This window comes from Eschrichtius robustus, chromosome 2, assembly GCF_028021215.1.
Source record: "Eschrichtius robustus isolate mEscRob2 chromosome 2, mEscRob2.pri, whole genome shotgun sequence".
In the NCBI taxonomy this organism is placed as follows: Eukaryota; Metazoa; Chordata; class Mammalia; order Artiodactyla; family Eschrichtiidae; genus Eschrichtius; species Eschrichtius robustus.
Window position 1 is genome coordinate 101,465,332 of NC_090825.1, and position 18,738 is coordinate 101,484,069.

General features: G+C 38.5%; 1 protein-coding gene across 1 annotated transcript in view; it reads left to right on the forward strand.

Annotated features, from left to right (window-relative positions):
• The first annotated feature begins 3,088 nt into the window (after positions 1-3,088).
• The window catches only part of SNX2 (sorting nexin 2), a 54,663-nt gene continuing 39,013 nt past the window's right edge, over positions 3,089-18,738 (forward strand). Inside the window, exon 1 of the mRNA XM_068535767.1 lies at positions 3,089-3,237. Coding sequence (XP_068391868.1) covers positions 3,130-3,237 — 108 coding nt within the window. The 5' untranslated portion in view covers positions 3,089-3,129. The remainder of the gene's footprint in view (positions 3,238-18,738) is intronic.

Genomic DNA, 18,738 nt, shown 5'->3' on the forward strand with positions numbered 1-18,738 from the left:
TCTCCAGGCAACAGCCAGCAAGGACCTGAGACCTGCCACCAGTCACGTGAGTGAGCATGGAAGCAGATCCTCTCCCAGGTGAGTCTTGCTTGAATTGACTGCAGCTCTGCTAGATACCTTTACTGCAGCCTTGTGAGAGACTCTGAGTCAGAGGCACTCAGCTAAGTTGCACCTGGATTTCTGACCCACCAAAATCATGAGAAAATAAATATTTGTGTTTTTAAGCTGCTAAGTTTGCTATAATTTGTTTTACAATTATAGATCACTAGCTGAGGGCTACCCAGGATCCAAAGTCAAATAAGAAATAGCACTGGAACGCAACGATCCTGCAGACTATCAGGGGTGATAGAAAAGTGGCCATGATCACAGTACAATATAATAGGTGTTATAGAAACATACACAGTGAGTGATGGGAGCACAGAGAGAAGAGAATTTCCATCCTACTTGAAGGCTGAAGGATTCAACTGGCAGATTTTATTTTGTCATTGAATGAGCAGGCTAAGTCATTTGATGAAAATGAGGAGAAAAGGTGATGGGATACTTGAGGAGAAAAGAGAACCTTTACTGGAAAGAATAGTTGAAGGATTTGGAAAAGAAACAAATGGTGGTATCTAGGCAGTGGGGAGTTGGTGTTAGAAATCATGGACTTACAGGCTCTCCAGTTGAGGTTGGGGTTTACTTTTCAAATGCTCTTAGCAATATGGATATAAGATTAGAGAAGCTGATGACTGAATTTGGGATTTCAGAAAAGATAAAACAGAAAAGCAAAGGACCGAGGAAGAAAAAGAGCCAAGAAAAAGAGCAAGACAATTCTTAAAGTCCTGGTAGAATTTAGCTTGAATAGGGAAAGAAAGACAATCAAAGCTGCTAAGAGCTTGGGGAAATGAGGCTGAATCTGACCTCCCACCAATCACTAGGGCCAAGGGAATCAATGCTAGGTTTGGCTTAAGCCTAGGTCATACACTCCATTCCTGAGCTGGAGGAGACTTCCAGGCTAGAGTAGGAAAGAATGGTTACCTAGAAGGAAATTCAGGTATGCTACCATAAAAAGAGTGAATAGATGCTTTATAACAGAGACTGCTGGTTTCCTACAATAGTCTTCATTTTTTCCAGAGTAAGGGAACCCCTAGTTTTTAGGGGGTGGCATAATGATGGCATTTTCTAGTCTCCTGTAGCTAGGGATGGCCACATAACTAAGGAGCTGATCAAAGGGATGTGGAGAGAAGTGGTGCATGTAATTTCTGAACTACGCCCTTAAAGGAAAGGGGATGTCATTGCATTTCCCTTTACTCCTTTTCTGCCTGCTGGAATGTGGTTTGTGGTGGTTAGCCAACGTGGACCATGAGGAAGAGATTCCACCCTAGGGAGAGGAGGACCAAAGAAGGAGCCTGCAATCCCTGGATGAGCTCATGGAGCCTTCATCCTCCCACATGAGGGATAATTACACTGCATTTTTCTAAAGCCACTTTGAATGTGGTTCTCTGTTACAAGCGGCTGGACCTATATTTCAACTAATCCAAATGTCCAATAAAAAAGATATGCTGGGAATATAAATGACCATAGCATAAGACAGAAAGCAGTAAGCAATAAACAGAGGCACAGGTAAAAAGGATACAGAGAAGAATCACCTCAAGCCACAATGTGAGCTTTCAAAAGAGATTAAAGTTTCTGATCAGTGACAGGCCACAGACTGTCCATAGGTGGTGGAATGCAGGCCAGGGAATGTGCCTCAACATCTGATTGCCGACAGGCCGACGGCAGTGGCAATGGTGATGGGAGCATGACAGTGACAACTGGCCCATGCGTCCAACTCAGCCAGGCAACATTTGATACCAAGCAATGACTTGGTATACTTACTTAAATTAGTTATGGTTTGGGTTGATACTTCTTGACAATAATCATAGAAATTCAGAAATTTAGGGGTGGAAGAAATCCTAGCGACTAGAAAACCTTCTGCTCCAATACCCTTAAAAAAATAATAATTACAGTGATGCTAAGTAAGTCTGGCACATAGCCAGTAGAACCCAGGCCTTTTAACTCCCAGGCCAGTGAGGGCTGAGGGCTTCTATATACTTAATTTATAAAGAATCCCTGTGAAGATTTCTTCTCCAGCAAAATTGTAACTTCAGGTTGCTACCTGCAATGCCCTTTTATTTTTCCATGAACAAGCCTTGCATTGGCATAGCAATCTTTAGCTTTCAGAATAATTTCACATTTTTTCTCATTTGATCCTGACAGTAATCCTATGCAGTGAGGTGAGGAAATTGAAGCTGAAAGTCTTCAAGAGACCCTCCGACAATGAAGATCTATTAATTGGCAGAGGGAATTGCGTATGATGCTCTTACCAATCATCCACTAATTTTCCTAATTGTCATTTTTCCAGCCTTTCTGACTCTTACTTTATTGAGGAAAAATATTGTGTTCTGCCTTGTGATGAAATTGGAGTAAATCTCAGACAAGTTATTCAGGGTGGTTTCTGTTATTTGGAGCTGCATTGTCCAATAGGTAGCCTCTATCCACATGCAGACTATTTAGATTTAAATTAATTAAAATTAAGTACAACTTAAAACTCAGTTCTCAGTCACACTAGTCTCATTTCAAGTGCTCGGCCACCGGCTACTCTACTGGATGCTACTGATATAGAACATTTCTATCACGTCATAAAGTTCTATGGGACAGCCTAGAGTCTAAGAGACGCGTCTCTCTTCCGCCAATCCTCAATCTTGCCCTCAGTCTGTGCATAATCCAAGCCCAAAGACTGGTCCCCAAGCTCTCCCACTTCCTAAAGGAGATTTTAAAACTGGTAACGACAACAGAAATCGTTTGGCCTAGTCCTGCTAAGAAAGGGACATGGCAATAAACGTCCAAGATTCTTCCACAAAAGTCAGTACAGCAAGTGGGCGGTGAAAAGGTGGCCGCGACCCAGACGTGGAGGTGGAAAGAGAAGCAAACGGGCGGGGCTGAGCGCGGCGCGCGCCGGGCGGGCGCAGTCTCGAGGCCGGGGGCGGGGCCGCGCGCGGCGGGCCGGGGAGGCGGGGGAGCCCAGCGGCCCGCGCGCCAGCCTAGCCGTGCGTGCTCACGTGACAGGTCCGCGAGGTCTCGCTCGCGCAGTAGTCTGGGCGAGCGAAGATGGCGGCTGAGAGGGAACCTCCTCCGCTGGGGGTCGGGAAACCCACCGACTTTGAGGAGCTGGAGGACGGAGAGGACCTGTTCACCAGCACTGTCTCCACCTTAGAGGTGAGACCGCGTCGCCGTGGGTGCTGCGCTCCGTCGCTGCCGCGCGTCTCACCTTTCGGTGCCTTTGCCGTACCCCGACTTGTCCCTCCCCACCCCCCACCCCCAGGTTTGCAAGGACCTGGTTGGGGCGACACCTGTGACGCGGGCCCCACCTCGGGGACCTGTCACTGGGCTGGAGTTGGCCTGGGCGGCTGGGCCTGCTTAAGAGAGCAAACTGCGGGCCGGGGGGCCGACCTGATGCCCTGAGGGGCCGGGACCGGACAGAGCATCGCAGTGCCCTTTCCCCGTTAAGCTGGCCCTCGTCAGTGTCACTTGCACCTCTTCTTCCAGAGCAGAGAAGGTTTTGCCCTGGGTTCCCGCAAACCTCTCGCCGCGCTGCCGGGCGACCTCCGCAGCCCCTTTTAAGAGGTGCTTGCTTTTCCCTTCCCAAGGGAGGGTGTGCCTCCGAAAGCGGAGAGCAGTGAAGAGAGTGCTCAGTGGCCGAGGCGCTGGAGGGAGCGTGTGGATGCACTTTTCCCGGTCCTGGTCCCCTTCAAGGGGACTGCTAGTTCCCCTTGAGGGAGGTACCTTTTTTGGACTGTTAAATAGGTAAATCCATTTGACCGGTTTTGCTTGTCTTCTTTAGTTCCTAAGCTTTTTAAGGATCATAGTGTTGATAAAATATAAAGTTGAAGGGAGGGAATAGTTCAGGAAACTGCTGGGCGGTGGGGGAGGTTTTTGTTTTTTGTTTTTTAAGTTACCAGGGGAGAAATAAAAACAGATCCTCACTCCTTTTTCCTCTTTTCTCGCATGATCAGCGATCTCTGAAGCTAAGTGTTCCTGTTTTTGTCAGAGGAAACGCCCTCTATGAACTTAACTGTACTGGGCCTCCTGTATCCAGTTCGTATTTGAATTGCTTTGCCTTTGATGAGCGCACACACACTTCATAGCCCAACTTTCAGTGTGTGTATGTGTATTAAAATATAAGCAAATTTCCCAGAGAATTGTTTATCTTGGGCTGTACTTCCTTATAAACTGCTTTTTAGTAAGCTTTCCTAGCTTGTTGAACTCTGCAGCAAATCAATTGGAAATTACTGTAAAATACCCATTATTTGGCATTCACTTAGCTGAAACTGGGAACTTCCGGCACCCGTTTTCAGTACTGACCACATTCTGCTAATTGTATATGCAGGTTCCTGCCCAAACCCCACCTGTCCTCAGGATTATATGCTTCCTGGGGCTAGGGATAGTGCCTTGATCATCTTTGTTTCCTCACAAAATCTTGACCATTGATTGTATTTAGCAAATGTTTGCTGAATTAATTGTCAAAACCAGCATCCCCTAAGAATTAGTAAAAATTATCTTGCACAGCAAATTACCTTTTGGGGCCAATATCCTTGTAGTCCTTTATGTATACTCTACAGGTACCTTAACACGTATTGAAAGTTAGTGTCTATGCATGATCCTAAGACCTGTATTCCCTGTGAGGGCTACAAAGGTTTTCCACCAGCAAGGATCAGAATAAACTTAATTAACATAGTGTAAACTAGAATATTGTGAACACTAAACATTCTGTTTAATTGAAGTCTTTTAAAGTTGAGTAAAAGGAACTATCATTTATATTTCCCATTTGGATGGGACTTTTTAATAAGATATTTGACTTTTTTTCAGTAGAAGTCTACAAAATTTTGAGTATGAATAAATTTATTTTGGTTACTGCGTTATGAAAACTTTTTAAAAAGTTGGTTTTGATTGTTCATCTAAACCCCTTATTTCATGAGACTCATTCAGGGTATTAATTTTAAGGTAGTATAACTGTGAGACTTACAAATTCAGAACTTTTTTTTGGCTTTTCAAACTATTTGGGGTAGGATATATAGCAGCATTTATTAGTACACCAAAGCTGCTCTAAAGGAATGTTTTTTCAGTATGCTCCTTTTCTTTTGAATAGTGCTTCTCAAACTTCAGTGTGTAGGGGAAACCATAGGGTTCTTGTTTAAAATGCAGATGCCTTTGCCTCCCTAGAGTCTGCATGTTTTATAAGTGTTCTAGATCATTGTTTTTCAAACATTATATGTAAGTTACCTAGAGATCTTGTTAAAGCAAATTCTGATTCTGTAGGTCTGGGATAAGCCAAATTCTGCATTTTTAACAAACTCTCCTCATGACATTGCTTCTAGTCCGAGGACAACAACGAGTTGCAGAGCCCCAGGTGATGCTGACACAGGTCATCTGCTTTGAATAGTTATTACCTAAGCCGTAAATTGTTAAGAAAGGCATAAAAATTAATGTCTTTCTATTTTTTAAAAAAGTAAGCCAGAGTTTTAAAAATATTATTCATGTAGAAACTTTTTCATTTGAGGGCATTTTGAGGAAAAAAATCAGTTGAAATCCATGTAAGTGAAAATCAAATTATACACAGCTTCCATGTCATAATTGTTAAGCTTGTAATGACTATACAACTTAGTGTATATGTATGCTATGAGTATGTTTTTATCCCAATACTAGACTCCTTTCCTTTCAAAATTAAGAACAGTCACATCAAGCTATGTTCAGTAGCTAAAGCATATTTAAAACCCCTAGTGTATGTTTCTGTTGTGACTATGAAACAGAGTGGAGAAGGGCTGGCATGGGGGCAGGGAAGGGAATGAGAAGGGAAAAAATCTGGCAAAAGCTTGTTCTTTTTTTGTACCTGAGAGGCTTTACATTGTTTAGGAATACCACTTTCACTGCCTTTTTTTTTTTTTTTTTTTAATGATATAGTCCTAAGCTTAAAAGGTGCTTGCCCTAAGGCAGCATGAAGTAGTAAGACAACACCTTAAAAAGGTCAGGAAATTTATATTATATGCCTGTTCTTTTTTTTTTCTTTTTTGAATTATAGTTGATTTACAATGTTGTGTTAGTTTCACCTGTTCTTTTTTTAAACAGCTTTATTGAGTTATAATTCACATATCATATAACTCATGCATTTAGTATGTACAATTTTATGGGTTTTAGTATATTCACAGATACTACAACATTTTCATCACCTCAGAAAGAAACCTCGTACCCTCTCACCCCCGTCCCCATTCCCTAAACTCCTCTGCCCCCAACCTTAGGCAACTACTGATTCACTTTCTGTCTCTATAGACGTCCCTATTCTAGACTTTACATGAATGAAATCATGTAACATGTGGTCTTTTGTGACTAACTTCTTTCACTTGGCATAATGTTTTCAAAGTCTATACTTAATTCTTTTTTATGCCTGAATAATAATCCATTGTATGGCTATACCACATTTTGTTTATCCATTTTGTCTATCCATTTTGTCATTCATTGGACATTTGCGTTGTTTCCACATTTTGACTATTATAAATAATGCTGCAATAAACATTTGTGTACAAGTAGAATTGCTGGGTTATATGGTGACTCTACATTTAATCATTTGAAGAATTGCTGGAGTGGTTTCCCATAATGGCCACACCATTTTACATTCCCACCAGCCATGTACGAGGGAACCAGTTTTTCCACATTTTCACCAACATTTGTTATTATTCGACTTTTTTATTCTATCCATCATAATGCATGTGAAATGGTATCTAGGTGTGGTTTTGATTATATTTTCTTGAAGACATCTTTGCATGTGCTTATTGGCCGTTTGTACATCTTTGGAGAAATGTCTGTTCAGAGCCTTTGCTCATTTTTCAGTTGGCTTGTCTTTTTATTTTTTTTTATAAATTTATTTATTTATTTAAGTTTTGGCTGCATTGGGTCTTTGTTGCTGCACGCAGGCTTTCTCTAGTTGCAGTGAGCGGGGGCTACTCTTCGTTGTGGGGCGTGGGCTTCTCATTGTGGCGACTTCTCGTTGCGGAGCATGGGCTCTAGGTGCGCAGGCTTCAGTAGTTGTGGCGTGCGGGCTCAGTAGTTGTGGCTCGTGGGCTCTAGAGCACAGGCTCAGTAGTTGTGGCACACGGGCTTAGTTGTTCTGTGGCATGTGGGATCTTCCCGGACCAGGGCTCGAACCGGTGTCCCCTGCATTGGCAGGCGGATTCTTAACCACTGCGCCACCAGGGAAGCCCTGTCTTTTTATTTATAAGAATTTTTTGTATATTGTAGATACAAGTTCTTTACCAGATACATGATTTGCAAAAATTTTCCCCCATTCTGTGGATTGTCTTTTCATGTTCTTGACAGTGTTCTCTGAAGCACAAATTTCTTAAAAATTTGATGAAGTCCAGTTTATCTGTTTTTTATTTTGTTGGTCATGCTTTCAACATCATATATAAGCATCCCCTACCCAATCCAACGTCATGAAGATTTATATCTGTTTTTTAAATTAATTTATTAATTCATTTCTAATAACAATAACCTATTACGTGTCAGCATAAATCACGTTTTTAACAGAAAATATCTATATTTTCCAAAACAAGAGAAAATATGTGAGAAGAATGGCATTGTTTTACATTAAGTTCTTTTTACATAAATTTATATCACTTTTTTTTATTCAAAAAGAAAGTCACAAAAATTATAATCATCCTCATCAGTTCACTCAGTCCCATGTAATTAATTTTTTTTTCATCTTGATCTTTTGTTAGCACTTTTATGAATTCATCAGTTTTCCATTAGAGTTCTGAAAATGCTTATTCATTCGGTTCAGCAGTATTGTCAGTTACCAGAAACCTGTACTTGTCAGAGTCTTTTCCATGAATTCCATGAATATCTGTTTTCTTCCAAGAGTTTTATAGTTTTGGCTCTTACATTTAGGGGTTTGATTCGTTTTGAATTAACTTTTGTATGTGGTATGAGGTAAAGTCCAACTTCATTGTTTTGCATGTGGCAATCCAGTTGTCACAGCACCATTTGATGAAAAGACTGTTTCTCCATTGAATGGTCTTGGCATCCTTTCTGAAAATTGGTTGACTGTAGATGTTTACAACTGGTTCTTGTACTAACCTCAAATCTTAAGGTCAGCTGAAGTTAAGTTGAGAACCACAGTTTCCCCAACACTGTCACATGATAGTTTATAGTGCATTTCAAATGAAATTTCCAGATGGGAGGTTCACAGGTCTTAGAATTCCTTTCCCACCATGTAACTCTATGCCATAATTGCTCAGAAGATACTGTACTTAGTTGACTTCAGTAAATACTTGAGTATTTACTGTCTACCATACTTTTTAGATGATAACGGGAGTGCAGATATTAGCAAGATAATGCAAATCTTTGAGGACAGAAAATCTCCAGTGGAGAAGAAAGATGTACAGAAAACTCTGATACAGACAGACTGTGACTATATGATCTGAAAACACTGAAAGTACCAGTGAAATGGGAGCGGTTCTAACTCCTATCAGCGTTCCTGACACATAGTAGATGAACAGTAAGTGTTTCTGTTGGCTAGGAAAAGCCATTGAGATGGTAATATTTAAGAGAGACTTTGAAGGGTGGAATGAAATTTCAATGTGGGAGAATGGCACGTGTCACTTAAGGTTCAGTCCATATTTTAGGGAACTAGAAATAATTCTGAGTGGCTGAATATAGGATGCTACAGGTTAATGTGGTGAGATTGTGAACAGCTTTGAAATTTGTTTTGTAGGCACGTAAGAGCTCTGGAAGATTTTCAGGGCAGTAACATGATCACCTAGGATGCTTAATGTGCTAGTGGTCTGAGGGATAAATTTGAGTGTGAGGTATCATTGGTAGGTTGATGAGCCAGAGGTTATTTTAAATCTGAGGTTAAAAGCCTCAAGAAGAAAAATGCAAATAATACAGGAGAGAAAGAAGTTGATGCAATAGCAGATTAAAAGATAGACATCTTAAGACTTACAGTGTCTAGGGGAAGGAATTATAAGTTTATTTCATTTGGGAATAAGTTACACCAATGCAGATACTATCAGACAGCTAGAAATACTGGATGGACTAGAGATACAGATTCAATACAATTTATTGAACGGTGACACTAAACCAAACTAGTTTAGTAGAAATCTAGTCCTTGCCCTTATGGAGTATATGAACCAACAGGAGTCAACATAATAAACACACCTGTGTGAACAAGCACCTGCAATACCAGGTGATACATGTGTAATTGAAATATGCACATGGTACAGAAATAGTATAGAAAACTGGAGTGACTTAATTGCATAGAGATGATCTTTGAAACCCTGAAAAGTGGGTGACATTATCAAGAGAGCAAGTAGAGTAAGACTAAAGAGTCTTTTGATAAAGAACTGAAGTTTAGTATCTATTGTTCTAACACAACAGGTAGTAACAGCATATATCTTGTTTTCCTAATTCTGTCTTCTAATCTTTGGGTTGGCATCCAACTTTAAATGTTTTAATTTTTTTGAAAATTTCATTATGAATTACCTATGTTTAAGAGGAAAGACATTTCATGACCAGGTATTTAAAGGCAACAACATGGAAAATACTAGAAAGAGATTTATGACGAGGTATAACTCTAACTGACTACTTTCCCTGGAAGCCATTAAATATAAGGGTTTTAGAATGAACTATTTTTAGTGCCTGTAAAAAATGTTGTTCTATGTAGTTGCTTGAGGCAGAGGTGCTCAATTTTTTTCAGTTTTTTTCTTAGAAAGAATTGTTTTGTTTTGTTCTGGTTTTTCTTTTGGCCATGCTGACGGCTTGTGAGATCTTAGTTCCCTGACCAGGGATTGAACCCAGGCCCTCAGCAGTGAAAGCTTGGAGTCCTAACCACTGGACTGCCAGGGAACTCCCCAGATTTGTCCTTAATGTTACTTTTCAAATGCCCACTTTCCTATAAAATTGAACTCTGGTGTTTTTTTCCTGTGATGATAGTTTTTAGTTGTGATAAAATTTACCTCAGTAAAGTTCACTACCACCTCAATCAAGATATAGGACACTTCCATCACCTCCTAAAAATACTCTCATGTAGTTAACGCCTCCCACTCCCAGCCTCTGGCACCTACTGATCTGTTTTTTGCCTATAGTTTTGTCTTTTCCAGAATTTCATGTAAATGGACTCATATAAATGGAATTATATTTTTTATAAATAAAACAGTACGAAACTTCCTGAATGTAGCTTCTTTAGCTTAACCTAAAGTATCTAATATTTATTGATGTTGTTGCATGTATCAGTAATTCATTCCTTTTTGTTGCTGAATTTAGTATTCCATTGTATTGTGTATCACAGTTGTTTGTTGTTGAAGAATGTTTATGTTGTTTACAGTTTTGGGCATTAATGACTAGAGACGACATAAACATCTATGTACAGATTTTTGTATGAACAGTTTTCATCTCCTTTGGGAAAATACTTAGAAGTAGGATTGCTGGTTGTGTGGTAAATACATGTTTAACTTTCTAAGAGACTGCCAAACTTTTTGCCAGAAAGGTTCAAGGGAGATAAAGCATAGGGAGATGAAGTTAATTACTTTTAGTCTTGCAAGTTAATGGCTCTAGTAATAATATAACTCAAGTTATAATAATAACTAGTAATATAACTCAAGACCATGTCCATTAGGACAGTGTTCTCCAAGTCTGAGAATTGATAATATATGGTTTCATTAAAATGAAAGCATGATGTTTCAAGACAAAAGTATGTTATGGTATTTCCTCCCATCATAGAAGTTATTTTAATATTGAAGTTTTAGGGACTTCCCTGGTGGCACAGTGGTTAAGAATCCGCCTACCAATGCAGGGGACATAGATTCGAGCCCTGGTCTGGGAAGATCCCACATGCCGTGGAGCAACTAAGCCCATGTGCCACAACTACTGAGCCTGCACTCTAGAGCCTGCAAGACACAACTACTGAGCTGGCATGCCACAACTGCTGAAGCCGCACGCCTAGAGCCCGTGCTCTGCAACAAGAGAAGCCACCGCAATGGGAAGCTCGTGCGCTGCAACGAAGGGTAGCCCCCGCTCACCACAACTAGAGAAAGCCTGCCTGCAACAACAAAGACCCAATGCAGCCAAAAATAAAATAAATAAATAAATTTCTTTAAAAATATATATATTGAAACTTTATTCCTATTCAAAGAGTCACACTTTGTATGTATTATTGAGTGTTTGAATCCTGAAGGCTAGTCCGAAGGAAACTTCAGTGCATCTGGATTTGCCTGTTTTAGTCTCTGGTCAGGTTTTCATTCATTTTATCTCTGAAATCTAAAAAAATTGTAAAAGATTCTAAGAAAGAAAGAGGAAGAAGAAAAAGATAACTGCCAGACTGTTTTCTTCAATGATTGAGAATTCAGTTTTTCCACATCCTTGTCAGCACTTGTTAGTGTCAGTTTTATTTCAGGCAGTGGCACGCTTGGGGCTGGCTTATACTGGCTTGAAAGAACTGATCTTTAAATTATCAGGAATTTTGTAAACTGGTTAGTAAACAGCCATTGTTAAAAATTAAATTATATAAACATAAATAAATTATAGTAAAAAAACAAAGGTAATAAATATATAAAACTTGCCGCTTCCTAATTCCTTTACTATGTTTTACTAGTTTCTATATATGTCTGTTGTATCCGTATGGTGGAAAGTAACATATCTTCCTAGCTCCACATTCAGTCGGGAGAAATCAGCCACAGAGGGTATGTTTATGCCACAGAAATCAGCAAAAGCTAAAATTCAGGGTCTTCTCTCCCAAAGACCTGATTGCTAAACATATACCAGCATACCAGTGATTTTTAGCCGTTCTGCAAGGTATGTAGTGTTATCTAATTGTGGTTTTAATACACATTCCTTAATGGTTAATGATGGTGCATATCTTTTCACATACGTGTTCACTATCTGAAAATTGTCTCCTTTGGTGAAGTGTTCTTTCGTATCTTTTAACCATTTTAAAATGGGTTTCCTTATTGAGTTTTGAGAATTCTTCATGTATTCTGAATACACATCCTTTGCCAGATGTGTGTTTTGAAGATATGTTTTCCCAATCTGTGGCTTGTTTTATCCTTTTTTAATTGATAGTACTTCATATGTTACATATGAAATCCTTGGCTAACATTAACGCAAGGTCACAAAGGTTTTGCTTATGTTTTTTCTATAATTTTTATAGTTTTAGCTTTTATATTTGGACTTCAGATTGATTTTGTGTTTTCTTATGAGTTGAGATTCATTTTTTTGAATATAAATATCTTGTTCAACCACCATTTATTGAAAGAATCATTTTACAGTTTGTTTTATGGCTCAGAATATGGTCTTCTGTGGTAAATATTATGTGTGCACTTGAAAAGAATGTATTTAGTGTGATATTGGGTGGAATGTTCTATAAATATTAAGTTAGTTGATAGTATTTTTCAGTACATGCAACAAACATCAGTGAATTTCAGATGTTTTATATTAAGTTAGAGAAGCTAGACTTTAAAATTTCTTCATTGGGTTGTCTTTGCATCTTTGTCAAAAATCAGTAGAGCATATATGTGTGGGTCTATTTCTGGACTCTTTCATTGATCTTTTGACTATCTTTTTGCCCGTTCTATGCGGTCTTGATTACCTTGATTAACTGAGTCTTGAAATCAGGTAGTGTGAATCCAGTGACTTTGTTCTTTTCAAAATAGTTTTGGCTATTCTAGTTCTTTTGCCTGTCCATATAATTTTAGAATCTATTTATTGATTTCTACCAAAAATTCCTGCTGAGATTTTAATTGAGAGTGTAATGAATCCATTGATTAGTTTGGGGGAGAATTAACTTATTAACAATATTGAGCCTTTAAGCCATAGGTATACTATTTCTCTCCTTTTTTTTTTTCTTTTAGGTCTGTCTTGATCTTTTTCATCAGTGTTCATAGTTATCAGCATACAGATCTAGTACATATTTTATTAGTTTATACCTATTTTATGGTTTTTTGGTGCCTTTATATCCTTTACATTTGCTCATTGGTGGCATATTTACCCTGTTTTCTGCAACTGTTGCTAAACATTCTAGTTCTAGTAGGTTTTTTTGTAGAACCTTTGGGATTTTCTATATAAACGATCATGTTGTCTCTGATTAGAGTTTTCTTTCTTTCCAATCTGTATGTCTTTCTTTTTCTTGTTTTAATGCACTAGCTGGAACCAATATTGTAATACTGAATAGAAATGGTGAGAGTGGGTATCTTTTCTCCTTTCGTGCTAATAGGAGGAAAATATTCATTTTTTTTCTCCCTTAAATATGATTTTTTTGGGTAGATGACCTTTATTGGGTTAAAGAAGTTTCCTTCTATTTCTGGTTTTCTGACTTTTGTATCTCTGAATGATGTTGATGTCGGCAAATGATTTTTCTGCATCTAATAAGATGTTCATATAATTCTCTTTAGTTTATTGATAAACTGGATTATATTGATTGATTTTCAAATGTTGAAACCTTGAATTCCTGGCATAAACCCCACACAGTCATAATGTATTTATCCTTTTTATATATTGCTGCATCCAGTTTGCCAGTGTTTTCCTGCTATTGTGTCTGTGTTTGTGACAGATATTTGTGTGTCGTTTTCTTTTACTCGTACTGTCTGATTTTGGTATCAGAAATGCTTACCTCATTAAATGAGTTGGAGAGTGTTTCCCCCTCTTCTATATTCTTGAAGAGGTTGTGTGGAATTAGTCATATGTCTGCCTTAAGCGTTGACAGAACTTGCTAGTAAAATCATCTGAACATGTTGTTTTGTTTGCTGGACGATTTTTAACTTCAAATTCAGTGTATCTGATAGATACAGAAGTATTTCTTCTTGTTGAACTTTGGTGGTATGTGACTTTCAAGGAATTTGTCCGTTCAGTGTAAGCTGTGAAATTCATGGGCATAGGTTTTTCATAATACTCCATTATCCTATTACCGTATCTGTGTAGTCTGGGTAATGCCCCTCCTTTTTCATTGCTTATATTGGTAATTTATGTCATCTCTTTGTTTATTTATTCATTCATTTTAATCTTGCTAAAGGTTTGTCATTTTATTGGAATCTTTCCAAAAAATCAGTTTTTGGTTTCTTGGTTTCTTTTTTATTTTTTGTTTTGTTTTTTAATTTCATTAATTTCCTTCTGCTTGCTGTCTGTTTAGTTTACTCTTCTGTTTTGTCAAGCTTTGATCATTGGTTTAAGACTTTTTGTTTTTGAGTGCTAGTATTTAGCTATGTATTTCTCTGTAAGCACTGCTTTAGCTGCATCCCACAAATTTTGATACTGTGTTTTTGTTTTTATTCAATTTAAACTATTTTCTAGTTTCCCTTGTGACTTCCTGTTTGACTTATAGGTTATTTAGAAGTGTGCTAATTTCCAAAATTTGAGGATTTTCCAGATAGTTTTCTGTTACTGATATAGGTTTGTTTTATTAGTGTCAGAGAATGTTTTATGGTTCCAGTTCTTTTAAATTTGTTAAGGTTTGTCTGATGGCCCAGAATGTGATCTGTTATGGTGAACAGTCTGTGTACACTTGAAAAACATGTATATAGTCTAATGTTATTGTTGAAGTGTTCTCTAAATGTTAAGTCAAGTTGATTGATATACTTTTCCAGGTCTTCTCTATCTTCCCTTATTATCTATTTATTGTATCAATTACTGTAATTTAGTAGTATTATAATTTCTTGGCAAATTGATCCTTTTATCACATGATACCTCTCTTTATTGCTGATAATACTCCTTATTCTTAAGTTTATTTTATCTGATGTTAATGTAACACTCCAGCTCTTCTTTGGTAGCATGACATGTTTTTTCCATTCTTTTACTTTTAACTTACCTATGTCTTTAAAGTAGGGTTTTGTAGGCAGCATATTGTTGTGCATTGTTATTTTTGTACACAATATGGCCACTTCTGTCTTTTAATTGGTGTGTTTAGAATATTTACATTTAATGTGATTATTGGTGTGATTGCATTAGATCTAGCATTTTATTTGATTACTGTTTTTCTCTTCTGTTTTTCCCTCTGAAAACAGAGGGAAATAGATACCTAAACATTTACAGTCCAATTAGAGTTAATATTGTACTTTGACAAACAAAATTCAGAGCCTTACAACCATATAGGTCCATTTATCTTCTTTCTTTCATGTTATATTTCTCATGTGTATTACATCTCCATTCATTGAAAACTTTACCATTGTTATAATTTTTGCTTTCATAGTTATACACATTTTAAATAACTTAAGAAAAGAAAAATGGTCTATTTTATATCCCCAGTTACCATTTCTTTGGTTCTTCTTTTATTTCTTTTTTTTTTTAAACATTTTTATTTATGTATTTATTTGGCTGCATAGGGTCTCAGTTGCGTCATGCGGGCTCTTCGTTGTGGCACGCGGGCTTCTCTCTAGATGCAATGTGTGAGCTCCAGAGTGTGTGGGCTTAGTAATTGCAGCACATGGGCTCTGTAGTTGTGGTACGCAGGCTCCAGAGCACAGGCTCAGTAGTTGTGGCACGCTGGCTCTCTAGTTGTGGTGCACGGGCTCCAGAGCCTGGGCTCAGTAGTTGCAGCACATGGGCTCTCTAGTTGTGGCACGTGGGCACAAGGGCTCTCTAGTTGTGGTGTGCGGGGTCTAGAGTGCACGGGTTTAGTTGCCCCACAGCATGTGGGATCTTAGTTCCCTGACCAGGGATCGAACCTGTGTCCCTTGCATTGAAAGGTGCATTCTTAACCACAGGACCACCAGGGAAGTCCCAGATAGCAGCCATTTTTAATAATGAGGCTGCATCTAGTTTTCTCTGAAGTTGTCCTGTTTGGAGTTTTCATTTTTTTGGATCTGTAAATTAATGTCTTGCACCAAATTTGGAGAGTTTTTAGCCATCATTTCTTGAAATATTGTTTTGTGTTGCTCTTTTTCTAGGACTTCAGTAACATGAATGTTAGACCTTTTTATACTGTTTCACAGATCCTTGGGGTTCTATTCATTTTCTTTATTTTTTCCTCTCTATTACTCAGATTGGAGATTTCCTAATGATTTATCTTCAAGGTCACTAATTTTTTCTTTCAAGAACTGTAAAGGGTAAACTTTACTCTCCTGGTAAGCTAACAGATTAACTTGTTTTATGGTTGCTGAAGTTGACATGATAAAGGACTTTCTTACTCAAAGCATAGCAAGTATTGGGTTAGCCAAAAAGTGCCTTCGGTTTTTAAGTAAAAATAAAAGACACGCTTTTCATTTTCACCAAAATCTTTATTGAGCAACGCATTCACCCTTTTGTTCCACTACCTTCTGCCATTTTTCAGGCAACTTCATAATTCCATCTTCCCAAAACTTTTTGTCTTTTTGAGCAAAGAACTGTTCTAGGTGCTTTTTACAGTCTTCCAGGGAATTGAAATTTTTTCCATTAAGAGAATTTTGTAAAGACCAAAATAAATGGAAGTCCGAAGGTGCAATGTCTGGTGAATACAATGGATGAATCAGAACTTCCCAGCCGAGCTGTAACAGTTTTTGCCTGGTCATCAAAGGAACATGCAGTCTTACGTTATCCTGATGGAAGATTATGTGCTTTCTGTTGACTAATTCTGGACGCTTTTCATCGAGTGCTGCTTTCTGTTGGTCTAAATGGGAGCAGTACTTGTTGGAATTAATCATTTGGTTTTCCGGAGGGAGCTCATAATAGAGGACTCCCTTCTAATTCCACCATATACACAACATCACCTTCTTTGAATGACGACCAGCCTTTGGTGTGGTTGGTGGTGGTTCATTTCACTTGCCCCACAATCTGTTCCGTTCCCCATTATTGTACAGTATCCAGTTTTCATCACCTGCCACAATTTGTTTTAAAAATGGAATGTTTTCATTACGTTTAAGTAGAGAATCGCATGCAGAAATATGGTCCAGAAGGTTTTTTTCTGCTTAACTTGTGTGGAACCCAAACATCAAAGTGATGAGCATAACCAAGCTGGTGCAAATGATTTTCACCGCTTGATTTGGATATTTTGAGTATGTCGGCTATCTCCCGTGTGGTATAACGTTGATTGTTCTCAGTTAATGTCTCGATTTGATCGCTATCAACTTCAACTGGTCTACCCCACCGTGGAGCATCGTCCAGTGAGAAATCTCCAGCATGAAACTTCGCAAACCACTTTTGACACATTTGATCAGTCACAGAACCTTCTCCATACACTGCACCAATCGGTTTTTGTGTTTCAGTTGCGTTTTTACTTTTCTTGAAATAATAAAGCAAAATATGCCGAAAACGTTGTTTTTTCTTCCATCTTCAGTATTAAAATGGCTACACAAAAATTCACCAATTTTGATGTCTTTTTTTCAAATGCACGCTGATATGACAGGTGTTACATACCATCTAACAAAATTGTTTTGAATGAAGTTAAAGACAACTAAGTGCTATGACAGCCATCTTGTGGAAAAAAACGAACGAACCTTTTGGCCAACCCAATAGCATGAATATGTTTGTGACCATTTCCCTTGCCCCTCTCTTGCCAGGATGATAAATGGAGGGGCCCAGGCCAGTGTTGCACCAGCCTTTGGTTTGTGTCACAGCTGAGGAACCTGAGCTTAGGGAACCCAAATCATTTATAATAGGCAATGTCTGCTTGATCTTTGCTCCAGAGGATGCTTATACTGGACAGTAAACAGACCTGGTCTTTTGAGGGGAAAGAGATGCTGATGTCTTTCTTCCAAGGCTGTTTCCCAGAAACATAGGCTTCTCTCAGAGTTTTAGCTGTCTGCACTGTCACATAGTGGACTGGAGCTCAGCTTGGGCTACCCTTGTAGCAAAGCAATGAAAGAAGGGAGAGAAAATACTAATGAAGATTTCTGTCTCCTGCTCTTCAGGCTACTGGGCCCCCTTTTCCTGGTTCAGCTGGCTAGAAAGTAGATTTTCTTTTGGGGTTTTAGATGCTTTGTCATGCAGCTAAGCAATTAGGTGTGGCTTCAGGGCAGGGACAGGAGAGGAAAGGTTTGGGAAGCAAGGGGGAGAAAAAAGAATTTTCCACCTATTTTCTCCAGGTTGTAGGGGCCCTGGTGTTATAGCTAGATAGACAAAGTTTTTTTGTTTTGTGTGGTGTGTTGTTGTTGTTGTTTTGAGTCTCTTCACATACTCCTAGTGTAGTTCTGCAGTTGGGGCCATCCTCAGGAAAAGGTGGGAGAGAGAAGAAAAAGAAAAATCATAAAATTCATCCCCATAAGGATCATTTTTCACATTTTTGGCTCCCTCCCCAACCTGCCTATTTTTTACTTTTAGATCATTGTTTCTGTATTCTAACCAGAGCTTTTAGTGTTAATCAGTGGGAGAAAGAGGCTTAGGTGGGCTTCTTTAGTCTTTGTTGCAATCCAAAGCACTAGTTGTTTTGGTTTGTTTTTGTTTTTTTGTTTTGGTTTGGTTTTTTTTGAAGAGATATTAGCAACCTTGAAACTTTTAATAAAAATAATCTCTAGCAAACTACTAAATGATGATATAGAGGAAGAAAAGAATATATATTTATTAAAAACACTGATGTCTCCTCATTGCCTATCTCGGACAACTATAATTCTGATCACCCAGAAGCTGTCACTGTACCCTTCCACCATCACTTCCTTGTTTGATGGACCAGTCTCTCCTTACTCCTTTCCATCCAGTGGAGAACAACTCTTCCTTCACTCGCTAGGAAACTGAAAGAGACATGGAGAGGCAGGGGCAGAGATAAGTGAG